The 27,500-nt window shown below is 42.7% G+C and overlaps 5 protein-coding genes across 6 annotated transcripts in view; 4 read left to right on the forward strand and 1 right to left on the reverse strand.

Moving 5' to 3' along the window:
• The window catches only part of LOC115021372 (sodium bicarbonate cotransporter 3-like), a 17,421-nt gene extending 15,525 nt beyond the window's left edge, over window positions 1-1,896 (forward strand). The window contains 2 exon segments of the mRNA XM_029451794.1: window positions 981-1,082; window positions 1,230-1,896. Of these exon segments, the coding sequence (XP_029307654.1) occupies window positions 981-1,082; window positions 1,230-1,314 (187 nt within the window). The 3' untranslated portion in view covers window positions 1,315-1,896.
• A 1,230-nt stretch (window positions 1,897-3,126) lies between these two features.
• Window positions 3,127-7,028, reverse strand: LOC115021514 (ectonucleotide pyrophosphatase/phosphodiesterase family member 7). Its single transcript, XM_029452016.1, has 5 exons — window positions 6,782-7,028; window positions 5,920-6,065; window positions 4,342-4,959; window positions 3,787-4,006; window positions 3,127-3,398 (listed from the first exon to the last, which is right to left on the reverse strand). The coding sequence occupies exons 1-5, from the start codon at window positions 7,026-7,028 to the stop codon at window positions 3,319-3,321; spliced, it is 1,311 nt and encodes a 436-aa protein (XP_029307876.1). The 3' UTR covers window positions 3,127-3,318.
• A 3,561-nt stretch (window positions 7,029-10,589) lies between these two features.
• Window positions 10,590-13,216, forward strand: mrps12 (mitochondrial ribosomal protein S12). The gene is made up of 3 exons (XM_029451490.1): window positions 10,590-10,786; window positions 12,040-12,090; window positions 12,330-13,216. The coding sequence occupies exons 2-3, from the start codon at window positions 12,042-12,044 to the stop codon at window positions 12,710-12,712; spliced, it is 432 nt and encodes a 143-aa protein (XP_029307350.1). The 5' UTR covers window positions 10,590-10,786; window positions 12,040-12,041; the 3' UTR covers window positions 12,713-13,216.
• Window positions 13,217-13,530: 314 nt separating this feature from the next.
• On the forward strand, window positions 13,531-25,222 carry LOC115021221 (zinc finger protein 436-like). The gene is made up of 9 exons (XM_029451489.1): window positions 13,531-13,988; window positions 14,839-14,930; window positions 15,708-16,357; window positions 19,539-19,848; window positions 19,951-20,079; window positions 20,568-20,870; window positions 22,632-22,711; window positions 23,294-23,453; window positions 23,963-25,222. Exons 2-9 carry the CDS (start codon window positions 14,876-14,878, stop codon window positions 24,559-24,561), a joined length of 2,286 nt encoding a protein of 761 aa, XP_029307349.1. The 5' UTR covers window positions 13,531-13,988; window positions 14,839-14,875; the 3' UTR covers window positions 24,562-25,222.
• Window positions 25,223-25,762: 540 nt separating this feature from the next.
• rpp25l (ribonuclease P/MRP 25 subunit-like) overlaps window positions 25,763-27,500 on the forward strand; it is a 2,709-nt gene continuing 971 nt past the window's right edge. Inside the window, exons 1-2 of one of the 2 annotated variants that reach the window (XM_029450741.1) lie at window positions 25,763-25,803; window positions 27,312-27,500. The exon at window positions 27,312-27,500 is cut by the window's right edge and continues 971 nt beyond it. In XM_029450741.1, coding sequence (XP_029306601.1) covers window positions 27,312-27,500 — 189 coding nt within the window. In that variant the 5' untranslated portion in view covers window positions 25,763-25,803. Of the gene's footprint in view, window positions 25,872-27,311 lie in introns of both variants that reach the window. The other variant, XM_029450742.1, reaches the window with a different exon arrangement.

A 27,500-nucleotide genomic window follows, 5' to 3' on the forward strand; every position in this document is an offset into this window, starting at 1 on the left:
CCCCATAATTAAAGGGGAACATGGAAGAAAACTCAGAGAGAGGCTGAGGAGGGATCCCTCTCCCAGGACGGACAGACGTGCAATAGATGTCGTGTGTACAGGATAAACAACATAGTACAAATACAACATTTGACAGAAATGATGTGTTGAAAAAGAGAAAGTTTGGATGAATCCAGGAAAATGTCAAAAAGGCTTCCCGGTGTCCAGCAGGACCAGGGCAGCAGGCGCAGCCACGATTCATGATCCTGACGTAAACTTTATCAGTGGCAACCTGCCACATGAGACACAGACACTCCGGGGATGATGCCCCGGATGATGAGTTAGTAACATACATTTACATAAATGCATACAGATAGAGAGGGAGAAGAAGAGAGAAGAAGAGAGGGAGGGGAGGAGAGAGGAAGAGAAGAAGAGAGGGTGGGGAGGTGTCCCCCGGCAGTCTAAGCCTATAGCAGCATAACTAGGGGCTGATCCAAGGCAAGCCTGAACCAGCCCTAACTATAAGCTTTATCAAAAAGGAAAGTCTTTAGCCTGCTCTTAAATGTGGAGAGGGTGTCTGCCTCCCGAACACAAACTGGAAGCTGGTTCCACTGGAGAGTCAGAAGTCAGAAGGGAAGACGCTCAGGATGCTTCGACGGTCATTTGCAAAAGAGGGAGGAGAGAGACGAGCCGGCATTTAAAAAAGACGCTTGCTCACTGCACTGGAATATAAAACTTTACAAGAACTTGTTAGACAGCAAATGTTTTACAGCAGGCTGGTCTTACTGTACGACCCAACACTGAGTTTACAGCATGCAGGCTGCTGCTCTGAGGTTGTTGTAGTACAAGTAGTAACACCACATGTAAAATACTAACAAGAAAAAGTCCTGCTTACAAAATCTTACTTCAGTAAAAGAACAAAAGGTGAAAGAGATTTTTATTTCTTGTGACTTTCACCAAAAGATTAAGAAAGTTTATCGTGTGTGTGTCTGTGTGTGCAGCGTGGACCCATCAGAGGTGAACATCTCTGATGAAATGGCCAAAAGCGGCATTTGGAAGTCGATGAACTGTGACAGCAGCAGAGCTCTGAGACGCAGCAGCAGGTGAGATCATGTGACTCCTGCAGCCAGTCGCTGTCTTTACGGACTTTAAGATTCTTTATTGTTCGAGGCTCCACAGCTGCGGCTCTATTACTCGTCTGTGACTTTGACAGAGGAATAAATCATGAGGTGTTTGTTGTTGTTGTCTAGCAGCCAGGAGAAGCTGCAGAGCGTCCAGATAAACGTGGAGAGCGAAGACGGGCGGAGAGTCGTGGACGCCGAGACGTCGCTATGATGCAGCGCCGCCTGGTGGTGGAGGGCGGCGCTGCATCATAGCAGGAGGACGAGGTGACCGATGATGCTGTAAACCTGCGTCTCTCAGGTGAAATCAGGCTTCACCTCGCTGTACGCTGCGTTTTCTTGCTGAATGTTTTATTTTCTCATCGTTTTATGGTGAAACACGGAGACTCCACTCGACTGGGTGCAAATATGGCCGCCACTTCTGGAAACAGCTTCCTCAGGTGCCTTTGGTTGGTTTTGTTTCTCGGGCGGTCCGCTGCTGCGCTGTGATTGGCTGATGAAACCGAAACACAGATTGAACATCTGATTTTATTTTTTTATTTTTTTTTGACTGATCTTAAACACCCAAAGTAAAATGTTATCGTTTAAAATGTTTCTGCTTTCATGAAGCAGACGAGTCGCTTCACCTCCCACCAATTTTATTTAATCCATAATGCTGATTTAAGTTTGTGTGTGTGTGTGTGTGTGTGTGTGTGTGAGTGATCACTGTTGTGCCTCACCTTGTTGCCTGCCGTTTCCGACTGAATGACGTCACAGTTGCTGTTAAAGTTTCAATAAAATCAGTTTGGTGACGAAACATCTGAACATTAAATGTGATTTCATGTTACAGTTTGTAGAAAGAGACGGGAAGTAGTAGCAGCAGGAAGATGAACCATGTGCTGCTGTCGACTCTTTATCAGGAATATTTTCACAGCTTTACCTATAGGCCACTTTCTGACGGAGAATTGAAGCCACCAGACTCCATTGATAAAAACAGTGATTTTACCTAACAGCACACAGGAGCTGCTGCTGTAATCTGATCTGTTGGTTAGTTTGTGTTGTTGTGTGACGTTGGCGTTTTAAAGGGTTCAGATTTACTAAAGTCACACAACAACACAAACCAACCAACAGATGGAGGCAGCGTTGCAGCAGCAGCTCCTGTGTCCTGTGAGGTAATATCACTGTTTTTATCAATGGAGTTTGGTGGCTTTGAAGAGCACACATAACGGCTGAGCTACAATATTCTCAGGACACAAGATATTAAATGTATTAATGCTCATATAAACCCATTAAATTCACAAACATGACATTAAGATTGTAATGCAGAATGCAATCACTCGATTCCCCATGTGTCGCTAGGCCGTTATCATCGCGTCCTTCTGTTATCATCACGTGACCTAATTAGTGAGTGGACCTTGAGCTGAGCAGTAAATGTACACGATGGCGTGCAATGATTTTGCTTTATGATCTATTTAAAGTCTACTCTGTGTTGCAACGGGCTCGTCTGCATATGATGCAAAACACAAGAGGACGCAGGACAAAGTTTCATCATTAAACTGCTGTTCTCATGTAACTGCAGCTTCACCTCGGTGCTGCTGCGTTCAACAGGAACTAACTAAAGAAATGTGAACTTATAATAACACATAAATCCATAAAAATACTTCCTGGAGTAAAAGTGGTACTCGGGTGTCCAAAAGGTCTTTATGGAAGAGCTTCAGGCCAAAGGAGGAGATTTATTTAACTTTGAATTATGTATTTTTATGGACCCACCACTGAAAGATCGATTTTATTATTGACAACTCGATATATTCTTGAAATGCAGAGGAAGTTTAAAAACAAAATGTAATTTGGAGAAGTTGAAATGTCGAGTATAAAGTAACTACTAATGTTAGCACATTTATTTAACTGTATACGTTTTTAAGGCAGCAGAAAGTGTGGTATTATAGTATTATATTATTATGTGTGTGAGCATCTTACTTCATCAAAATGAAGTTATTTTAACTACTTGTTATCCGCTGGTTTAATCTTCACACAGACTGAATCTTAATTGCAAAATGAAAAGTCGTGCAAATGAATAAGTCTTGAAATTTATTTCAGAAATCTGCATAAAGCCGACACGAACATTCATCTACTGCATAAACCGTCGATTACTTCCAGCTACATAAAACAGAAAAGCATAGGATCATAAATTACTATTGTGTATAAATATTACCAACAGTACTTAATAACAGACGTGAAGTTACAGCAGCGTGAACGTGCAGAGCAGCGACAGCAGCGACAGCAGCAGACAGACGGACCGTGGCGCTCTCTGCCCTCCGCCTGCAAACACAAAACACAAAGTGCTTCTGGATTTCTGCAGAACTTGATGTTGCATTTAAAATCCTTCACAATTTCAACAGTTTACTTGTTGGCGTTCAAAAGTTTTCCATTAAATACACTAACTTTCAGCTGTAATCTCTGTAACACCCAGCAGGGGGCAGGAAGACGACTGACTGTATAGAAGTCTATAAGAAAATGTTTCTACTTCTGTGTAAAGTAGCATAAAATACAGAACCTAGTAGCTCTAATTTACACTTAAGTGCAGTACAGTAGTAAATGTAGTCGGTGTTGAGATGTTGGCTTAAAGTCCACTAAAAAGTAAAATATTACATTGTTGTTTGTATAAACACGAAATTCTGTCACTGATTGTTATGAACGTCAGATTCACCGCTGTGCAGCAGGTTCTGGGTCACGGCCAGAGATCCGTTGTGCGGCGCCGGCTCGATCTGCAGCACTTTACACATCAGAGGGTAGATGTGGATACTGTCGAACGGCTCCGACACAAAGTTCTTCTTGAAGTCGGGTCCGAAGGCCCTGAAGATGGTCTTCATGTCCATCTCTCCGTTGTGGAAGCCGTGGTCGCCTTTGTTGACGTAGAAGATGAGTCTCTGGTGGAAAACAAAGGGATGAAGAGTTACAGAATTATAAGAACATGCTGCAGCACATCCTGTGACCTCCGGCCAGCTTGGTGACCTCTGGGTTCAGACGCTGATCAAGTACCGCATCGTCTCCGAAGTTTTGGACCTTCGTTGCTCTACGTCTCTCTTCCATTTATTGAATTTATTTATAAAGATAAAGACGTAGCGCACAATTCGTAATTTTCCGTAATATTATACATTGTTAAAATGACCAGAATCAAACTGAGACTAAACCAACATGAAGCTTTAGAAGCTGCAGTTTCTCAGGATCTGATGCTGATTGAAGTTAAATTCAGGAAACTCACAGAGTTCAGGTTGAATCCCAGATCTGCGACGACCACAATGGGAGGTAGTCGCTCACTTTTGGCGAGATGGAAGCTCTCCGGTAACTCGTTTTTCTTGTAGACCGTCAGATTGGGCGCCTTGGACAGAGCGTTGAACACCTCCTGCTCCTTCCCCGGCCGCGGAGTCAGGATGCCGAACCCGCCGTAGTCGAGGATCTCGAAGCTGGCAAGCTTGAGTAAATTCAGGTACTTGTTGAGGACGAGCTCCTCCACTTGCGGCCGTTTCTTGACGGTGGTCATGCCGTGGTCGGAGGTGATGATGACATTCAGGCTGTCGTTCAGCTGATGGCGAGCGATGGCCTCCCTCAGGTAGCCGATGGTGCGGTCGATCTGCCGGATGATGGTCTTCCTGTCCTGGTGGTCTGGCCCTTTGGCGTGGCCCACGCGGTCCGGCTCACCGTAGTACAGCGTCACCAGGTGGAAGTCTTCGTCGGAGAACCAGCTCATCACCGTGTCGATGTTCTGGCGCCACTCGGTCTCGTTCGGGGGTTTGGGGTCCTCCACCACCACCCGGTTGACCGCCTGGCCGCTGTAGTTCGCAGCACCGCCCGGGAAGTAGAAGGAGCCGGTTTTCAGACCCTGAAACCACAAGAAGCACAAAGGACTTTCTGGGCATTTGAACAGAATCAGTTGGCAGCTGCCGCAGGACTCCACATCCAGGACGCCATAGAAATAAATGCATCGCATAAAATGACCATCAGGATTCCTTCAGGTGTGTAAGAGGAAAACCTTTGATCTGTGTGTTTGCAGTACAAGTACAACCATAAGAGCAGATGGATGTGATAAGATATCTGAAGCTTGTGTGGCCCAGAAACTCAGCAGATGGTATATAAAATAAATGTTGTAATAAACTTCTACAACCTAGATCTAAAAACTAAATGCTTCTGAAACCTTAAGTCCAGCAATCTAAACACTGTGAAGTAGGTGAGACACAGTAAACAACAAATACCTACAATTTAAAAAGATGGAACCTTCTTCTGTCATTTCAAGAAAACTGGAAAGTGTTGCACAATCCAATCATTTACAAGACTTGTATAAGATTAAAAGTGCTTTAAGAAAAAGTCTCAACTTGAAAAATAATCCATATTTGGACCATTTCTTCATCGAGCTCTCAAACATTTGTTTCTCTTTTTTGTCCGTCTGTTCACAAAACGAGTGGATCATCGTCACGTATTAGAGGATCTGTGCCTCGACTCCTAGCGTCGCTTCCTCCGCTTGCATTTCGCCTTGACGGGACTAAGACACGAGGAGAGGAGGCGAGGAAAGGAATCGAGGATCTACAAACTGGGAAATGACAAAAGCCTGCAAACGACCAACATTTTGGTCCGCCTCAATAACTTGTGACTTCCTGTCTGTGGCTCTCACCTCCAAGCCCATTGGTTCCTACTGCAGACGGAATATATTCATCAGTAATTTCCTAAAACAGCTGCTCACTGTAGGAGAAATGGTGCATTTATAGGGGACTATTTTCAGCGGCGGATGAATACACATTTAGTGTTTTGGTGAGTATTTGCAGGACTGTCTGTGTGGACGTCTCACCTGGTTCTGAGCCGTGATCCATAGCGGCAGAACTCCGTTGTCCCACCACTCTGAGCGGGTCAGCGTCTCCCTATGAGAAACTTTAAGGTTCGTCTTGGCGTCAAACATCATGTTGTGGACGACTTCGTGATCCTCCACCCATCGGCCTGACACACGGGAAACAAGACACACAGTTTCTCACACAACGTATAAAAGTGCGGTGACATTTGCATATTATGACACGCGTAAAAGGGGCTTTTATTCTGAAAGTGTTTCCAGGAAGCAGGAACACTGACGTCACGACAATAAAACACAACTCTAATGCAAAATGTGTCTGTAAATCTGCCATGAAGACAAATGAAGTTCTGCAGAAATAAGTCGTAAAACCCGGGAATTAGTTGCATTTCAACACTTCCTGTGTGACGCAGATCGCCACATAATTGACCAACATTTGGCTGTTAAATTAATTCTAACAGATGGAACTAAACTTCAGATCAGTGACGTACGTAGATGATCCCGACGTTTTGGGACGATGTTGGTGATTTCTTACAAAATGTTGGAAATAGGATTTTGAAGGAATGAGTCGTTATTTTAGCACTTCCGGTCTCTCGTGTGGAAGTCGATGGGTTTTGTTCTACAACGTAAAACACATCAGTAAATATTCCAATAAGTAAATAAGTCAGTTCTGTTTTCGTCTTTGTTTCAGTCTAAAAGTTCACATTTACTTTAAAGATTCAAAACTTGTTTTTATTTAACCAAATATTCTTCTTTGATGCACATTTGTTGCCGTTTAACCTCAAAAACATTTTCCCCCATTAAAATAAGCATTTTAATCTCTGCTCTACACGAAGCTTAAAGCAGATCACGTGTCAGGACGTTTTACCGGAGACGGTGGTGAAGTGAGACGGGGAGGTCATGGTCAGCATCGGAGGGGTGATGTATTTAGCCTTGACCCCGTCCCGCCCCAGCTGGTCCAGGTGCGGCGTGTCCACGTCCTGGTCGTAGTCCCACCTGAAGCCGTCGAAGGACACCAGCAGCAGCTTGTTGCTCGGTGGGGCTCTGCTCAGCGGGATGCCGCCAGCACTGCTCGCTGCTGTGAGGAGCAGGAGGAGCTGCTGCATCGTCTTCATCCTCTCAGACTGACAGAGCTTCACTTGTCTGCCTGCACACACCTGTCTGTTCAATATGTAACCCTGATAGAGATCTGAGCGGAGAGACCTTCAACTGGAGGCGGAAATCCTGTTTTTATCAATGAGCATCAGCAATCTGTGGACCCGCTGATAACACTGTTTCATAATGCGTATTAATATAATTATTCTGTGACACGGGAACACACAGTGGACACTTTACAGCATGTGATGTTTAAATTTGTAAATAATAATAATAATAATTAGCTTTATTTGTATAGCACCTTTCATACAAGAATTGCAGCCCAAAGTGCTTTACAGCAAAAACTTTAAAAAATTTAAAAAATTAGTACAAGATTAGAATAAGATCATTTACAGTACAATAATCACAGTGCTGATGTAAATGAGTCTGAAGTACCATTATAACAATAGCAGAATTAAAATAGCAGAAATGAAATGGCAGAATTAAAATAGTATGAAATATAAAATAACATTGGCACACCATTCTTGTAAATGTTTTAAACTATCAGAGCCATATTTTGAAAGCATGAGATCCACAATGGGCCGCTGTGGCCCTTCAACTGGTTTACTCCCTTTGCTACACATTCCTGGTCGTCTTTGTCAAACTCTTTATTGACCCTTGTATTTACGTTTACAGCCTCTTTATTGACCTCTTTATTATCTTTAATGTATAAAACACAGACGTCCAGATTCTTTTGGCAGAATCTTGGTTAAAGCCCGCTTCATAAACAAACCCCAGTTTGTTAAGTTTTATGAAACCTATCGGTTAAAGCCAGTTCTTCTCCAATATATTCTTTAATCTTTCACTTTTCCACTAATTGTGTAAAGAACATGTAAACACATTTATCAGAGAAACTTCCTCTTGTTCCCGTGGTAACACCGTCTGTTTGATCTCAAGTTTTTCAAAAATACACACTCTGAAAATGTATCCTAGTTACCTTTACACATTCAATGTTACACCAGTAATAATTCACCATTAAAAGGCTAAAGTAAAGAGATATAAAATATCACTATTAAAAGGCTAAAGTAAAGAGATATAAAATATCACCATTAAAACGCTAAAGTAAAGAGATATAAAATATCACCATTAAAAGGCTAAAGTAAAGAGATATAAAATATCACTATTAAAAGGCTAACGTAAAGAGATATAAAATATCACTATTAAAAGGCTAAAGTAAAGAGATATAAAATATCACCATTAAAAGGCTAAAGTAAAGAGATATAAAATATCACCATTAAAAGGCTAAAGTAAAGAGATATAAAATATCACCATTAAAAGGCTAAAGTAAAGAGATATAAAATATCACTATTAAAAGGCTAAAGTAAAGAGATATAAAATATCACTATTAAAAGGCTAAAGTAAAGAGATATAAAATATCACTATTAAAAGGCTAAAGTAAAGAGATATAAAATATCACTATTAAAAGGCTAAAGTAAAGAGATATAAAATATCACCATTAAAATGCTAAAGTAAAGAGATATAAAATATCACCATTAAAATGCTAAAGTAAAGAGATATAAAATATCACTATTAAAAGGCTAAAGTAAAGAGATATAAAATATCACCATTAAAAGGCTAAAGTAAAGAGATATAAAATATCACCATTAAAAGGCTAAAGTAAAGAGATATAAAATATCACTATTAAAAGGCTAAAGTAAAGAGATATAAAATATCACCATTAAAAGGCTAAAGTAAAGAGATATAAAATATCACTATTAAAAAGCTAAAGTAAAGAGATATGTTTTTAGTTTACTTTTGAAGATATTGAGCGAGCTTGCCTCCCTAATGTCTGCAGGTAAAGTGTTCCAGAGCTTTGGTGCATAATTGCAAAAGGCTGTATCCCCAATTTTCTTTTGGATGTTTCTGGGAACCTTTAATAAACCAGTAGTGGATGATCGTAATGTTTTGTATACAAGGAGGACCTTAAATGAAGCATTATGTCATTAAATGTGTGTAATCTGCTCCATGTCCAGATATAAAGAGAAGTCTGGATGAAGCAGGTTCAAAGTGTTTCATGTTGTTCACATGTCAAAGGTTTGTACAGATTCTGGATCTGTCTTTGTATCACTCTATAAATCACTAAATCCTGTCAACACACAGAACTCTGTGCATCTCCTGCATGTAGTGAGTGTAGCGTGTATAACATGAGCTGTGAGTGACATGTGAACAAAGCCCTCTGCACAAAGCTTCAGAATATAGAGAGGAATGAAAGTGGAAAGTTTGGTGTATGTAAGTGCTACTGAAGTGGAGACGAAACATTTGAGTACATAATTAAACATAACTGGAAAAAAAAGATCTGTTCACACACACACGCACACACACTGTTGACTGTAGTTCCCACTTCAAGTGAAACTTTAAGTGTTTTATGAGCTCTTTATCTGACTTAAAATAATAAAACTAAATGTCAGATTAATGACTCATCAAACTGATTTTCACAATTTATTAATATCAAGTGAGATTTGTTTAAACTGTAATTCTCTTCTGATCCGTGGAGAAGTATTCAGATGCTTTACACAAGTAAAAGTACAAATACTACACAAGTTCTGCGTTAAGACTATTTCAGTATAATCAGGAAAATGTACTTAAAGTATTAAAGTAACTTTTCTTACTGCATAAAAACTTCAAAATTATTTAAAATAAAAGTTATTTTTCACATTTAAGAATGAATTGAAAAACTTGTTTCTGTCGACCCACTACTTCTTCATGTTTCCAGTGTAAAAATCTTAATTTCTAAAGTAACGAAAGATTTAAGATGTCAAATACATATAGTGACGTAAAAAGACTTCACTTACAAATAATCACAAAGTGTTTCCATCCTGCGAGGTGGATTTCTGCTTTTACAAAATATCTGTTGATTCAAATAAAATCAGAATCCGGTTAATTGCAAAGTTTACTTATAAAAGGAAATTACTTTAGTGGATTGATGCGTAACATAAACAGAGGAAGAGAAATTACAATTAGAAATAAACACAAATATTGCAAAATCAAGAAATATAGAATAGAAGAAAAACTTTAAAAATGATGTTCAAGAACCAAAGAAAATAAGACAAATACAATCAAATGTGAAACAATAATGTAAACGTATGTACAAGAAACAAATATATAATAAAAAATACAATACGATAAGAAAAATGCCATAAAAAATGTATAAGAAACTTTAGTATAGTTTAGAAGAAAATTACAATTCAATATAAAAATATAAATGCTTTTTCCTCCAAAGATATTAACTTTCTAAATAAAGAATTGAATCCCTCTTTGTTTTGACTGTTTTTTGGTATTTAAAATAGCATAGTTGTTAAAAACTGTTGTTAAAGTCCTAAAAATATGAAAGCAGTATTTATGAATATAAGTGCAGAAATCAACACAAATAAAAATAAATTACAATATTATTGAGTATACTGTGAAATAAGGGGACAACTGAAGCTCAATTTCTAAGGAACTATTTTAATTTAGCCAAACTAAACCACTAAACCATTAAAAAGTGTCGAAATGTGCAAATATTTAATTAATTTAAATCTTTTTCTCTTATTTTGATAGGAGAGGATATCCGGAAGCCCTTTCTTTGACGGGATTACTTCCGGTGCACAGGAGTTCACGTTGCTCACGTTAAGATGTGAAGTCCTTGGTGGATTTTTCATTCAGAATGCGATACAAATCTTAAAATTGACAAAATATAAATTAGTTTAATCTCTGCGAGGATCTGACGGCGGCGGCAGTTTGTTCGGGATTCTGTTCGCCGGTATGTGGCGCGAAAACGTTGAAATAACCTCTGTGTTGCATTCTGTCAGTTAGCTAACGTTAGCTATTAGCCATGCTGTATGTAAGTACAAGCATTAGTTAGCATTAGCACGTAGACATGTGTTATTTTAACGTTTCGGTAAGTTTATTTACAGAACATATAGACCGTAGTTCGCAGCATCCCTGTTTGGATCCGTTCCCACTAGTGGAACGAAGGTAGCACCAGACTCCATTTACAAAGTCTGACATTGTAGAGTTGATTGCTCACCAGAAAGTGTTCAAGGAGGAACCAAGTCCACTTAACACATTCCAGGAATCCTCAGAGGTCACTTTATACTTCGGCATGCAAAACATCTCAATTCATCACCCTTTTCCCCCCTATAATCCCATTATATTCTCAAATACCCTTATCCTATATTTGTGATTATTATTTCACTACACGTTTGTTATTGCTCTGTTTGCACTTTGTCTTGTTTCTTGTTCTGAATGTGTTTTTGTATCTTGTTTATTCGTTAATTCTTTGCTTTTGTACTGGAAAAACTTTTTATTTCCTCTGCTGAACTGGATGTAGATGGATCTGAACCTTAACCTCCTGTGGATGTGAGACAATCTGAGTTTGATTTAAGAAACATTGTCCCAAAGAAACTTAATTTAAATCCTTTAATGGTAATAATAATAATAATAATAATAATAATAATATAATAATATTAATAATAATATTGCACTTTATTTGAACCTCTTTCATACAAGAAATGCACAAAGTGCTTTACAATATTGGAACATGGACGTAAAATGAACTTGAGATTAATGAATTTCATAATTAATGTAATTTAAGATATAACATGTTATAGTCCGACTGACTGACATTTCAGTGTATTGGTGTCGAATGGAAAAGGCAAAAAAATATTTATACATTAGTTAATCCTACAAATCAAATAAAAAATAAAATGTTTTTTTAATAAATGACACATTTTCTCTTCTTTGCCCTCGTGGGGTTTTAATGTATTTGTGTTTTTATTGGATTGTTTTTTGTCACGTTTTGTTGTATTTTTCTAAATTATATTAACTTGTTTAGTTTTTTTCCTCCGTTTAGTTGTTGTTTATATTCCCTCTTCAGTTGACCTCTTCTCACACACTTAATATTTTACATTATCTGGTTTTTCACAGTCTTATGTGTGCAAAGGTCTGTCATGTTTAACTTATGACCGTAATAATAAGTTTTTAGCTTTATCGTCTCCTCTGGTTTGTTTTCAGGAATGTCTTCATTCTGGGGTCTGAGGCCGCTGCTGACGTCGCTGCTGCAAGGTAAGTTAACTCACCTGCGCACTGAGAAAGAGAAGCCAAGAGATTAACAGCACGAGCCAGTTAATACAAACAGGAAGTCTTCTTGAACATATATTCATATATATATAAGTACAACTATAATAAGTAAGTTTTATGTTCTGATGACACGTCATACTCTGGTCGTTTGTTTGGGCTCCATAACTTTCAGACGAGGGTCTCCTCTTAAGGTTGAACATGTCAATATGGTTCCCTCTCTGCAGCTTCCCAGCATGCCTCTGCCTGGACGGGTCCCGTCCTCTCCCGGACGATGGCCACCCTCAACCAGATGCACCGCCAAGGGAAACCCAAACTGCGTCCCAAACCTGTCGGCGCCACGTACGGCCACCCCCAGCTGAAGGGTGTGATTCTGAAGACCATGATCCGGAAGCCCAAGAAGCCCAACTCTGCCAACAGGAAGTGCGCTAAAGTGCGGCTGTCCAACGGGAAGGAGGTGGTAGTGTTCATCCCCGGGGAGGGACACAACCTGCAGGAGCACAACGTGGTGCTGGTGGAGGGCGGGAGGACGCAGGATCTGCCCGGAGTCAAACTCAAAGTGGTCAGAGGCAAATTTGACTGTGCTCACGTGGTGAAGAAGAAGCAGTAGAGCGGCTGCGATGTTTTAATAAAGACGTGTGCGGCGAAGGACTCGTCTTACTTCAGAAACTGCACTGCATGTGGACACTAACCATTATGTTCTTTATCAAATCTTCTGTTTTTGAGAAAATTGTGAAAAATGTCCACCAGATCTTTAATCTAATCTCCAAATATGCTGATAATCAATTAATAATTCTGCTGCAGAAAAGTCTTTAAAGTCTTTCAGTCGTTCAAATGTGGAGATTTCTCTGATTTATATCAAATGAAAGTGACGGTGAGGAACTGGGACATTTTTATAAATTATTCTTAGAAGATATTAATCTTGTAACTCCCTAAATGTATTCTCATTTATCAAAATGATTTTGTTTCTAGTTGAAGGATTTCTCTGTTGTGGAATGGAAATCTAATCTAATCTAAATTTAAATTGAGTGAAGACAGCTCTGGTCTCTGCTGAAGTCCTCTGTGTTTAAATGAATACATTTTTATTTAATAAAATCAATTATAACATACAGAACTTAAAGTAAAATGTGGACATTGTACTACAATATGCATAAACGGTAAATGTTTATTACAATATATACATTTAGGTGTAATATTAATGCTGAAAATAGGATTCATGGTGAAGTGTCTAATGCTGATTATTAATGAATATTGTTTGAAACGAACAGTATAATAAAGTATTAAAGTGATGTTAGAAGACAAAGTAAATAGTTAACAGTGAGGATCATATAAAAGAAACAGGTTTATGGTGAAATATATCATAACATCCATAGAAACTTCTCACGTGTTACTTAACGTATGGCCGCTACTTCAGTGTTGTTGCAGTTCGTCCTCCGGCCGGCGGCGGCAGCACTGAACGTGAAGCTGAGCAGCTGCAGAGCGAAGAAGACGTGCGCCATGTTTCATTTTCTCGAAATTCACCTGCGCTTTACCGGAATAAGATGTGTTTTGGGTCCTTTACCGACGCCTGACATCGACGTGAATTCTCCTAACCGGAAGTTGAGAAGGTTGACATTACTTTGGTGGGATATTATTGTCAACATTAATTTCTTCTAACAACTTAATTACCACTATACGACAGAAATGAGTGTTTCGCTGAGGCAGCCGTCCAGGACTGCGTTACGTTGTATGACGCCTGCATCAGAGCTAGCTAACACAGCTAGCATCACGTTAAGCCAAAGTCAAAGCGGTGGGCTGCTCCTGGAGGATTTCCGAACATCGTCAATCAGTTTGGACCTTTTTTAACGACTTGGTTCACCGTCCCTCTTCTGAAAACTACAGTGACGGTTCGTGTTGTTCTGTTTCCGCGAATGTTTTAGTTTACGATTTGCAAACTAGCTTAACGGTTAGCTTCTTAGATCTGCTGGTTGTTTTTTAATGTAACGGCTCTTCTCTCTGATTGGCTGAATCGATTAACAGGTGTAACGTTACCTGCTCATTTATTTAACATTTTGTTATGATAAATTATTGATGAGATACTTTGAATACATAAAGCTGTGAGTCAGAATAATTAACATCATCATTCTAACCTTTAGACCTCAGAATGTGTCATGTACTTGCTGCTTACTCTGTTTTCTTTCATAACTGTGTGATGTGACAGGTGATGTGACAGGTGATGTGTGATGTGACAGGTGATGTGACAGGTGATGTGTGATGTGACAGGTGATGTGACATGTGATGTGACAGGTGATGTGATGTGACAGGTGATGTGTGATGTGACAGGTGATGTGATGTGACAGGTGATGTGTGATGTGACAGGTGATGTGACAGGTGCTGTGACAGGTGATGTGACAGGTGATGTGTGATGTGACAGGTGATGTGATGTGTGTTGTGACAGGTGATGTGTGATGTGACAGGTGATGTGATGTGACAGGTGATGTGACAGGTGATGTGTGATGTGACAGGTGATGTGACAGGTGATGTGTGATGTGACAGGTGATGTGATGTGTGATGTGACAGGTGATGTGACAGGTGATGTGATGTGACTGGTGATGTGCAGCTGTGTCGATAGTCCTCGCTGATGTTTATTGTAGAATATAATTCTCCCACGTTACCGAAACCTCCAAATTCCCATAAAAATGCCAAAGACATGACCTGAGTGAAGGTTTGTGAAGTGTCCCCGTGTGTTTGTCTCAGAGGCCCCGCGGAGACGTGTCCCCCTCAGCATGAGGAGATGAATGGAGTGGAAGTGGAACAAAGACGAGACGACGGTCCGCAGCTTCCTGAAGGTCAGGAATCAGTCTTTGTGCTAAGCTAAGCTAACCAGCTGCTGGCTGCAGCTTCATATTCAGACATGAGTCCATCTGAACTTCTGTGTGCTCACTCTCACTAAGTGCGTTCACAGCTGCTTTAGTGTTTGGGTTTTGTGTACGTGAGAAAGGCTTACTGGACACACCCCAACTGCCCCACAATGCATTGCATCTGGGTGCCTTGAGATTGACCTCAGTCAGATTTGGATCCCAGATAAAAGCTGTTAATATGTCACTTTATTAAGTTTGAATAGGTTTTCAGGTGAGAAAGTAAACATTTAAAAGCAACATCTGGTCAGTTTGTCCAGTAAACAGCTGTTTGGACATCAGTCACGTGACGCTTCAGTGTGAACATCGAGTATAATAAATCCTTAAGTAGTGTGTAGTTTAGTGCGTCTTAACAAATACGGCAAAAAAATATCTAATTGTCAAATATTCTGACTGAAATTACAACTGCGATATGATTCATGATGTAAGAGGGAATTATTATTGTATAAGTGTTGCGTGTTAAATCTGCAAAGAGACGGACCATTTATTTACATCAAAGGTGCAGAGAACATATGTTGTTTAGATATAGATGTTTCTTCTTATTGGTCGGTGTAGGTCACCATCCAATGGTGGCCTTTGTTGGTGCGGTAGGCGTGTCCACGCCTCTTGGCACAGTTTCATCTTTGTTGTCTGAACTATTTGAACTTACACGACATGATGTTTACCTGCAGAACATGAATGTGAGATATTAACGTTGGTTTCCTCCAGGAAACATCGAGACTTCCAAACAAAGCAGCCGAGCGTCAAACCGCCGTCACAGCTGTCCGGTATGCAGCCGGGACTTCTCTCGTCCGTCTCGGCTGGAGGACCACATGACCACGCACTCTGGAGAGAAACCGCACGGCTGCTCAGTGTGCGGGAAGCGCTTCACCAAGAAGGTGAACGTGGCGGTGCACCAGCGCGTCCACACCGGTGAGAAGCCGTACTCCTGCGCAGACTGCGGCGTCAGCTACGCCCAGCTGGGCTGCCTGCGCAGACACCGGCTACGACACACTGGCGAGAGGCCTCACCGCTGCCCGGTGTGCGGCCACGGCTTCATTCAGCGGCGGCATCTCGTACAACACGAGCGCACGCACACCGGAGAGAGGCCGTTCGGCTGCCCGCTCTGCCCCAAACGCTTCGCCTCCAGGACGGGCCTCAGCGAGCACCAGAAGAGCCACGCAGAGGGGAACCTGCGCTCCTGCTCCGTCTGCCACAAGGTCTTCTCCACGCCGTCGTCCTTCAGGGACCACGTGAGGCTCCACAGCGGACAGCAGCCGCACCGCTGCTCGCTCTGCGGCAAGAGCTTCAACCGGCCCGGCCTGCTGAGGAAGCATCTGCAGAAACATGGCGAGCAGCGCGAGGCTGCGGCGGGCAGCGTGAGTGACGCCTCCGCGTGCACACGTTTTAAATCAGTATCTGATGTGTACTTTGTATTTAAACTGTACAGGGAGGACTGTGTTTACCTGCCATACAGGTTGTATTCTTTATTCAACACAGTCTGAACCCACGTAAACACAGTAACGAAGTACATTTACTCAAGTACTGCAATACAACTCTGAGGTACTTGTACTCGTCTACATTTATCTGACATTAGTTCCTCTGCAGGTTCATATTATTAATACTAAATATAAGTATCATTACAGATACCTGCAGTATTTCAAGTCTGTACAGCTGCGACATGAAAGAGATGAACACATGAATAATTATAACAATGTAATAAATATTATTCTTTAAGTACATGTTGATGTAGCAGAGTACTTGTACACGTTGGTACTGCTCTTACTGTAACAGAGTACTTGTACACGTTGGTACTGCTCTTACTGTAGCAGAGTACTTGTACACGTTGGTACTGCTCTTACTGTAACAGAGTACTTGTACACGTTGGTACCGCTCTTACTGTAACAGAGTACTTGTACACGTTGGTACCGCTCTTACTGTAGCAGAGTACTTGTACACGTTGGTACCGCTCTTACTGTAACAGAGTACTTGTACACGTTGGTACTGCTCTTACTGTAGCAGAGTACTTGTACACGTTGGTACTGCTCTTACTGTAGCAGAGTACTTGTACACGTTGGTACTGCTCTTACTGTAGCAGAGTACTTGTACACGTTGGTACTGCTCTTACTGTAGCAGAGTACTTGTACACGTTGGTACTGCTCTTACTGTAGCAGAGTACTTGTACACGTTGGTACTGCTCTTACTGTAGCAGAGTACTTGTACACGTTGGTACTGCTCTTACTGTAGCAGAGTACTTGTACACGTTGGTACTGCTCTTACTGTAGCAGAGTACTTGTACACGTTGGTACTGCTCTTACTGTAGCAGAGTACTTGTACACGTTGGTACCTGCTCTTACTGTAGCAGAGTACTTGTACACGTTGGTACCGCTCTTACTGTAGCAGAGTACTTGTACACGTTGGTACCGCTCTTACTGTAGCAGAGTACTTGTACACGTTGGTACCGCTCTTACTGTAGCAGAGTACTTGTACACGTTGGTACCGCTCTTACTGTAGCAGAGTACTTGTACACGTTGGTACTGCTCTTACTGTAGCAGAGTACTTGTACACGTTGGTACTGCTCTTACTGTAGCAGAGTACTTGTACACGTTGGTACTGCTCTTACTGTAGCAGAGTACTTGTACACGTTGGTACCGCTCTTACTGTAGCAGAGTACTTGTACACGTTGGTACCGCTCTTACTGTAGCAGAGTACTTGTACACGTTGGTACCGCTCTTACTGTAGCAGAGTACTTGTACACGTTGGTACCGCTCTTACTGTAGCAGAGTACTTGTACACGTTGGTACCGCTCTTACTGTAAGCAGAGTACTTGTACACGTTGGTACTGCTCTTACTGTAGCAGAGTACTTGTACACGTTGGTACTGCTCTTACTGTAACAGAGTACTTGTACACGTTGGTACTGCTCTTACTGTAGCAGAGTACTTGTACACGTTGGTACTGCTCTTACTGTAACAGAGTACTTGTACACGTTGGTACTGCTCTTACTGTAGCAGAGTACTTGTACACGTTGGTACTGCTCTTACTGTAGCAGAGTACTTGTACACGTTGGTACTGCTCTTACTGTAGCAGAGTACTTGTACACGTTGGTACTGCTCTTACTGTAGCAGAGTACTTGTACACGTTGGTACTGCTCTTACTGTAGCAGAGTACTTGTACACGTTGGTACTGCTCTTACTGTAGCAGAGTACTTGTACACGTTGGTACTGCTCTTACTGTAGCAGAGTACTTGTACACGTTGGTACTGCTCTTACTGTAGCAGAGTACTTGTACACGTTGGTACTGCTCTTACTGTAGCAGAGTACTTGTACACGTTGGTACTGCTCTTACTGTAGCAGAGTACTTGTACACGTTGGTACTGCTCTTACTGTAGCAGAGTACTTGTACACGTTGGTACTGCTCTTACTGTAGCAGAGTACTTGTACACGTTGGTACTGCTCTTACTGTAACAGAGTACTTGTACACGTTGGTACTGCTCTTACTGTAGCAGAGTACTTGTACACGTTGGTACTGCTCTTACTGTAGCAGAGTACTTGTACACGTTGGTACTGCTCTTACTGTAACAGAGTACTTGTACACGTTGGTACTGCTCTTACTGTAGCAGAGTACTTGTACACGTTGGTACTGCTCTTACTGTAACAGAGTACTTGTACACGTTGGTACTGCTCTTACTGTAGCAGAGTACTTGTACACGTTGGTACTGCTCTTACTGTAGCAGAGTACTTGTACACGTTGGTACTGCTCTTACTGTAGCAGAGTACTTGTACACGTTGGTACTGCTCTTACTGTAGCAGAGTACTTGTACACGTTGGTACTGCTCTTACTGTAACAGAGTACTTGTACACGTTGGTACTGCTCTTACTGTAGCAGAGTACTTGTACACGTTGGTACTGCTCTTACTGTAGCAGAGTACTTGTACACGTTGGTACTGCTCTTACTGTAGCAGAGTACTTGTACACGTTGGTACTGCTCTTACTGTAGCAGAGTACTTGTACACGTTGGTACTGCTCTTACTGTAACAGAGTACTTGTACACGTTGGTACTGCTCTTACTGTAGCAGAGTACTTGTACACGTTGGTACTGCTCTTACTGTAGCAGAGTACTTGTACACGTTGGTACTGCTCTTACTGTAACAGAGTACTTGTACACGTTGGTACTGCTCTTACTGTAGCAGAGTACTTGTACACGTTGGTACTGCTCTTACTGTAACAGAGTACTTGTACACGTTGGTACCGCTCTTACTGTAGCAGAGTACTTGTACACGTTGGTACCGCTCTTACTGTAGCAGAGTACTTGTACACGTTGGTACTGCTCTTACTGTAACAGAGTACTTGTACACGTTGGTACCGCTCTTACTGTAACAGAGTACTTGTACACGTTGGTACCGCTCTTACTGTAGCAGAGTACTTGTACACGTTGGTACTGCTCTTACTGTAGCAGAGTACTTGTACACGTTGGTACTGCTCTTACTGTAACAGAGTACTTGTACACGTTGGTACTGCTCTTACTGTAGTAAAAGAACTTCCTCCTCTGCTTATCGTCAGGAGGAAACGCTTCACCGCTGCTTCCTGTGCCACAAAGATTTCTCCAGCGCTGCGAAGCTGCAGCAGCACCTGCAGCTCCACGAGGGGGCGCCGCGAAGCTTCCCCTGCGACATCTGCGGTCGAGGGTTCGGCCGAGCGTCCCGGCTGAGGGAGCACGTGCGCTCTCACACCGGAGAGAAACCCTTCCAGTGCGACGTCTGCAAGAAGCGCTTCTCCATGCAGAGAGTGTTCAGGAGGCACCAGGAGATCCACCGCAGGGGGGGGGGGCCCCGCCGCCGCCAGCTCCACGCTGCAGGACTCAGACAACGAGGTGAGGCTGAGCTGCACGTTTAATCAACAGTTCTGGACCCGAGAAGAACGACCGCAGCACAAACTGGAATTCATCAACAGTTTAACTGTTTGTTTCAGAAAGCAGCTGAGCAGCTCAGTGAGGCCAAGGTGAGGCCGGAAGACGAAGAAGACGAAGAAGAAGAAGAAGAAGAAGAAGAAGAAGAAGAAGAAGAAGAAGAAGAAGAAGAAGAGGCGGTGCGTTCACTGACCGGTGAGAACACGTAGATCTAAAGACTGTAGGGACTGAAATACTGACGAGCTAAGACAGACGTGCACAGAACCACAGAAATTCGTTTGTAACTCAGAATAGTCGCAACAATCGAATCATTTAGATTCACTTTTTCCATCAAAATGGGTTTAAAAAAATAAAGTTTAAAATTTCCCATTTTCATCTCTGATCAGTTCTGAGATTTTATCCTGTTTATCTTCCAGAACTCGTCTTCTTCAGACGAGAGGGAACATCAGAGTTTGTGTTTCTAACATTGTGTGTGTAGATTTAAACTCACCAACAGTTACATTGCATAATGCCTCATTTACATATTTAAACATCAGCTGATATCTGTTTAATATTTGACTCCTCTCATTGTTATGTAGTAGATACAAACCGTCCGTCTGCAGCTCATGAAGCTCACGGCTTCTTTTTAACATTGAGACTAATGAGTCTGCTGGTTCTGCTTGTGGCTCCTCTGCTGTTTTCAGTCGGGGGTCCCGGCAGCGTGAAGAAGCTCCACAGCTGCTCCGTGTGTGGGAAGAGCTACACAAGGCCGTCCAGACTCCGAGAGCACTTGAAGATCCACGTGGCGGAGAAGGTGCACCGCTGCTCGCTGTGCGCCAAGTGCTTCACCAGCAGCACCAACCTGAGGGCTCACGAGAAGACGCATATGGCCCACAAACCTCACGCCTGCAGCGTCTGCCCCAGGAGCTTCCTCCGGCCTTGCCTGCTGCGCAAACACATGAGGATCCACATCCGGGACGGGCTTGTGCCCCAGCCCGCTGACGGGGTGAGTTACATGTGTTAACCTGTGATGTGGCTGTGATGTGACTGTGACGTGGCTGTGACGTGACTGTGATGTGGCTGTGATGTGACTGTGATGTGGCTGTGATGTGACGTGACTGTGATGTGACTGTGATTGGCTGTGCTGTGACGTGACTGTGATGTGGCTGTGATGTGGCTGTGATGTGGCTGTGATGTGGCTGTGACGTGACTGTGACTGTGACTGTGATGTGGCTGTGATGTGACTGTGATGTGGCTGTGATGTGGACTGTGATGTGGCTGTGATGTGGCTGTGATGTGACGTGACTGTGATGTGACTGTGATGTGGCTGTGACGTGACTGGGCTGGATGGTGGCTGTGATGTGGCTGTGATTGTGGCTGTGGCTTGTGAATGATGGCTGTGATGCTGGCCCTGTGGATGCTGGACTTGTGTGATTGATGTGGCTGTGTGTGGATCGTGCGCTGTGATGCTGACGTAGCAAACTTGTGATGTGCACTGACTGACGTGGCACTGCTGACGTGACTGTGATGATGGCGGTGTGAACATTGTGGACTGTGGATGTGGCTGTTATTGTGATTAAGGACGTGACTGATGATTTTGTGAACTGTGACGGCGACGTGTTATGTGGACGTGCACTCTGTGATAGTGACTCTGTGATAGCGATGGCATGTGATGCTGGCTGTCCGACATGTTGCTGAGCTTTGTGTGAAGTGTAGACCGTGACCTGTAGAGGATTGTAGACTGTGAAGTGAGACAATGTGAAAACGTGAACTGTGATGACATAGGCGGTGACTGCCCTAGGCTGCTGTGTTTGTGATGTATGGCGTTGTTGATGGAGTGATCTGATGATGTTTTTGCTGACTGCTAGACGTGGCTGTGACTTGTGACGTGCATAGTGGCTTGCTGATGTGGCTAGCTAGAAAGGGGTTGTGAAGCTGTGATGTGTGAACGCTGACGCCTGGGGACGTGACTGTGCTTGCTGGCTTGCTGATTGTGAAGGTGATGTGAGCTTGTGATGTAAGCAAGCCATGTGCAATAGCTGGCAGGGGTGGGGCCAACACCCCAGCAGGGGGGGGCGCGCGGGTACGGCCGGGATTGGGGGGGCACCCAAAGTGGGGAAGACGCGGGGGAGGGGGGGGGAGGGGAGGGGGGGCGGGGGGGGGGGGGGGGGCAGGTGTAGGATGCTGCATGAGACCTGCTGACGCTGCCGACAACTGTGAGCTGGGCTGTGACTGTGACTGTGATGTGGCTGCTGAGTTGTGGCGGCACTGATGTGGCTGGTGTCGAAGCTGACTGTGACAAAGCTATGACGATGTGCAGTGATGTGATAGTGAGCCCAACCAGGGCTGAAAGTGGCAATAGTGAATGATGGCTGTGATTTGTTGAAATATTGTGATGCTGAGCCTGGTCTGAATTGATGACGCAGCTCCTGCAGTGTGATTTTGTGGCCTTCTGTGATGTGACTGTGATGTCGCTGTGAAAGTGTGAATTGTGGATTGCTGGCAATGGTTTAGAAAATACTGTGGATTGTGATGTGACTGTGATTTGTTGTGAATTGCTGATGTGACTGCTGAATAGATGCGAACTTTGTGACGTGACTGTGAGTGAGCCTGCTGATGTTTTGCTGACTTGCAGGTAGATGTGGCTAAGTGATTGATGGACGTTTTAGTAGTCGAAACCAGTGCACTGCCTGAAAGCTAGACTGCTGATTGTGATGACTGTGATGACCGTGAATAGTGGCTGTGATGGTGCCGGAAATGGATATTGTAGTTCTGGTTCCACATGAAGACTGAGGACGAGGAGGAGATGATGAAGAGGGAGGAGGAAGAGGAAGGTCTGAACGAGCAGGTAAGAAATTCATGTAGCAAGAAATGTGACGAAGACGACTTGGAACACACATGCACTTACATACACCAAACTTTCCACTTTCATTCCTCTCTATATTCTGAAGCTTTGTGCAGAGGGCTTTGTTCACATGTCACTCACAGCTCATGTTATACACGCTACACTCACTACATGCAGGAGATGCACAGAGTTCTGTGTGTTGACAGGATTTAGTGATTTATGGAGTGATACAAAGACAGATCCAGAATCTGTACAAACCTTTGACATGTGAACAACATGAAACACTTTGAACCTGCTTCATCCAGACTTCTCTTTATATCTGGACATGGAGCACATCAGCACATCTTTAATGACATAATGCTTCATTTACATATTAAACATGAACACTTGTAATATATAAAGTTAATGTGAGTAATGAAGTGGGGAAGTTTCAGCTCATAACTGTTATTTATTTGTATTATTATTAATATTATTTTGCATATATACGAGTCATTTGATTTGTTGAGCAAAATGTAACAATGTTATCTAAAAATTAAATACAATTACAAAATGTAGATGTGATAAGAAGAAGTTTTGTGTCTCCAGGAGTCGGGGGATCTCTGCCCCCCTGCAGAGTCCAGAGCCCCCCCCGGTCACCAGGAGGACGGCTCGCTGTGGCGGGAGGACGAGGGGGACGAGGACGGAGACGTCAGCGGGCTGATCAACTCTGACGGGGAGGAGGAGGCCTGGACGCCGGCGCTGATCGGTCTGCAGTCATTATAATACTAAACATGGTGTCGACCCTCTGAAGCCGGAGACGTCTCAAGACTACAGCTCATAAACACACACATATCAGGGAAGGGGAATATCCCAGCAGCACCTGAATGCAGCGTTGGCTGCGACAGTCTGCACGTTCTAGTTTTATTTATTGGTTTATTTGCACATTTCTATGACACAGTTTGAACGTTGTGCAGGTTAGAGGATGAGGACACTGAACGCTGTCACAGATCAATAATACTTTCAAAAGATAAAAACAAAGATCGTAAAGTTTCAAGACTAAGCTGTTAAACAAACATTTATTAAAAAAATAACTTTATACAAAGAATAAAGTTATTTATGTCCTTTTTTCAGTTTCTGTCTTTTAACTTCCGGCTGCTGTTATTGGTTGTAGTAAAGTGAAATCCCTTCCGCTCTGATTGGTTCCCACAACCTGATGTCATGTGACCTGTGACACATTGTGTGTTTGTCTCACTGATGATCCTCTTCATTTGTCAGAACAAGATGGCCGCTCAGAGGTCGTGCCAGGCGGCGAGGGGCAGAGTAAGCACTGCTGTCCCGTCTGCGGTCGAGACTGTTTCAAAGCGTCGGCGCTGCAAAAGCACCTGAGGATCCACTCGGGCGAGCGGCCCTTCCAGTGCCCCACCTGCAGGAAGAGCTTCACCCAGCAGGTCCACATGACGGAGCACCAGAGGATCCACACCGGGGAGAAACCCTACACCTGCACCGCCTGCGACAAGAGCTTCACCTTCTCCAGCGCGCTGCGCCGCCACCAGCGGCTGCACACCGAAGCCCGGCCATACCAGTGCTCCATCTGCCAGAAGACCTTCAAACAGCAGAGCTCGCTCAAGAGCCACCAGCTCACGCACTCGGGGGTCCGCTACCAGTGTCCGCTCTGCAGCAAGAGCTTCAGCCGCGCCCTGGAGCTCACCTACCACGTGGACATGCACGCCGACACGCGGCCGTACTTCTGCAACATCTGCAAGAAGAACTTGAGCGGAGCCCGGATCTTCCGCAACCACATGAAGAAACACGAGTCGGCAAACTCGCCGCTGCCGCGAGCAGGACCAGCGGAGGGCGAGAGGCTGTCTCCGTGACGACGCCTCAGCACCAATCGTGTATGGGAGTCTCCAGGTAACCGTGACGTCACGAGAGACGGGGGCGCTCGGGACGAGTTTCAATCTGAATGTTTTTTATTGTAGCACCAAAAGAAACTTGAGTTTGTTTTTTAATCTAATCAAAGAAAAAGTGAAGGAGTCGTAAATATTCTCATTGTTTCTGAGCTGCATCACGCTGTTAGCCTAGCTTAGCATAAAGACTGAAGGCTGTCCACTTTAACGCCCACGGGTTCAGGTAAAGTCAGAGTGAACATTTTATTTAAGATATTTAAACAATCTTTGTACATGTGTGCTTCTGAATGTTGTTTTAAAACATGAAGCTTTTACGTTTTTATATTTGGTGCTTCAAACTGTTTTGACAGATTTGACTTTTGACCCCACTTGCTTCCCATATGAAGCCCAGCCTTCAGTGCCTTGCTCAAGGACACGTCAGAAGGTTTGTATTGAAGGGTCCGCTGCTGACTGTCCGTCAGAGTCCTGCAGGTGAAACCAAAGTAGTGAATTTAATTATTGTAGAAAAAGATCTTCAAACTTTCTGTCATCGAGTGTTTAAAACATCTGGAAAATAAAGTGAATTAAAGATGTAAACAATATAAACGTATTTAATCCAGTTGACAGAATAAAGAATCCTGTTATCGTAGCTGTACATTGTTTTGTTTTTATTCAACAATCTGCACTTAAATAAAGTTTTACAGATTCATGTTTTTCTTTTCCCACCTCACCCCCTGCTCACAAAAATAATGATAAATTAATACTATTTAAATAAAATACATGACATGACAAAGTAACAAATAATAATAAAGAAATGGCCACAATATTCTTCACACTATGAAAAACAGACTTTTACATTCATATGAAATTGCTGCATTGACACTAAAAATAATATAAGATTTAATAATGTTAATGTATTAGTAATAATTTTGTGTCACTTCGGGCTAATTTCTCACTATTTTTACAAAGTGAAATAATACAAATCATTAGTTAATAGTTCAAAATGAGCTGCAACAGTAAAATCCTGCTTTGACATTAATGCACGAGTAATAATATTCTAATTATATCATATATACAGACATTTTTATTATTTTAATACTACATTTTACTGATTATACTTACAAACTTTCTCAATGCGGGACTTTGACTATAACAGTGTGGCGTCAGGAGTTCCACACTGCCTTCACGACAGGACAACTGCCAGTTTACGACAGCTGTCATCGCTATACGGTAATGTAAAGTGTTGCAGAAGAAGTAAACATGTGGAGAGTTCAGTAGCCAAACAAAACACCCACCTGGTAAGATTATAAACTTATCATTTATATATTGTAGTCGACATTAAAACAAAAAGAAATCACACTTTTATCACAACGCTGGTGTGTTTGTATATAGCACATTTCCGAGAAAGTTTGTTAGCATGTAGCTTAGCCGCACTTGCTAACAAAGGTAATAGCGAGGTCGGTTTCTGTTTTCTGTCAGTTTATTCAACATTAGCTGAACTACATGAAGTCTCAGTTACATTAGTTCAGAGACAGAACATTTTCCTTTACCCTGTAACGTGTGTCGAGCCTCTAAACTAAAGCCTCTAACATTCAGAAAAGTCGCACCGATCTCCGTTAAACGTACGTGAGATTTAACGTTTACTTTGTCACCCGTGAACCTACAATCATTATAGAACATTTCTAAACACGTTTTTTTAATTATTTCGACTCGTGCTTTCATTCGGCATACATCTAGAACATAAAGCATTTTCTATTTTAGTCTAATTGTACAGTTGACCAGCTTGCTGACAAACTGCAGTCTTCACCAAACGTATCACCGTGGGTGGTTAAAGTAAAGAAGCTCTACTGAAATGTAACAGTTTCTCAACTCTGGAATTATACAGTTTATACCCCGAATTTTCTCGAATGTGTCCTAATGTTAATGTTGAACTTAATGTTCCTCCAGGTTGAACTACTTTTTGAAATGCAAGTGGAAAAGTGAAAGTGGATATAATCTTTGTGTGGAATCTGGTGTTTATGTTTTCTAAAGATGTCTGTACCTAATTTGACATCCATGATAATAATGCAGGTCTCTGTCAGTAAAGTAGTGCTGATGTTACTATAAACAGGTCCTGTCATCTTAAATATCTTCACTGAGGTCCTGCATGTACAGCTCCACTGTGAGGAGGGACTTTAGTGAGTTTAACACGTCTGAGCATCACTTTGATTATTCTATACGTGATTTTGGACGATGACTTTCTTAGAACACTTTAGTCGACATGGATGAGTTGATTTAATCAACAGATTTGTAAAACGGGGTTTCTCCACAAAGAATCTTGCAAAAGCTCAAATTCTTGAAAATAAGTAAATAAATGACTAATAGACTAAATAAACTAAAACCAAAATGGTAATTAGTCGACGAATAAACAAACTTTTGTCATATTGAAAAGATCATATGTTGCAACTGTACTTAGTACCATTTGTCTGCTCTCTGTCTGTCTGTCTGTCCTCTGTCTGTCTGTCTGTCTGTCCTCTGTCTGTCTGTCTGCTCTCTGTCTGTCTGTCTGTCCTCTGTCTGCTCTCTGTCTGTCTGCTCTCTGTCTGTCTGCTCTCTGTCTGCTCTCTGTCTGTCTGCTCTCTGTCTGCTCTCTGTCTGTCTGCTCTCTGTCTGTCTGCTCTCTGTCTGCTCTCTGTGTGTCCTCTTGTCTGCTCTCTGTCTGTCTGTCTGTCCTCTGTCTGTCCTCTGTCTGTCTGCAGATGGAGAACTACAGTAAGGCTCGGACGGTGGAGCAGCCGTCCGTCTGTCCGTTCCCCGGCCTCCCCCCCGACACGCCGGAGGTCCGCGTCAAAGACGGCAGCAAGATCCGCAACCTGCTGCGTTACGCCCAGAGCCGCATGGAGGCTAAACCCCGAGCGGCCGAGGACGAGGGACGACCCACAGCTGGG

Source organism: Cottoperca gobio, chromosome 16 (assembly GCF_900634415.1).
Source record: "Cottoperca gobio chromosome 16, fCotGob3.1, whole genome shotgun sequence".
Taxonomy (NCBI): domain Eukaryota; kingdom Metazoa; phylum Chordata; class Actinopteri; order Perciformes; family Bovichtidae; genus Cottoperca; species Cottoperca gobio.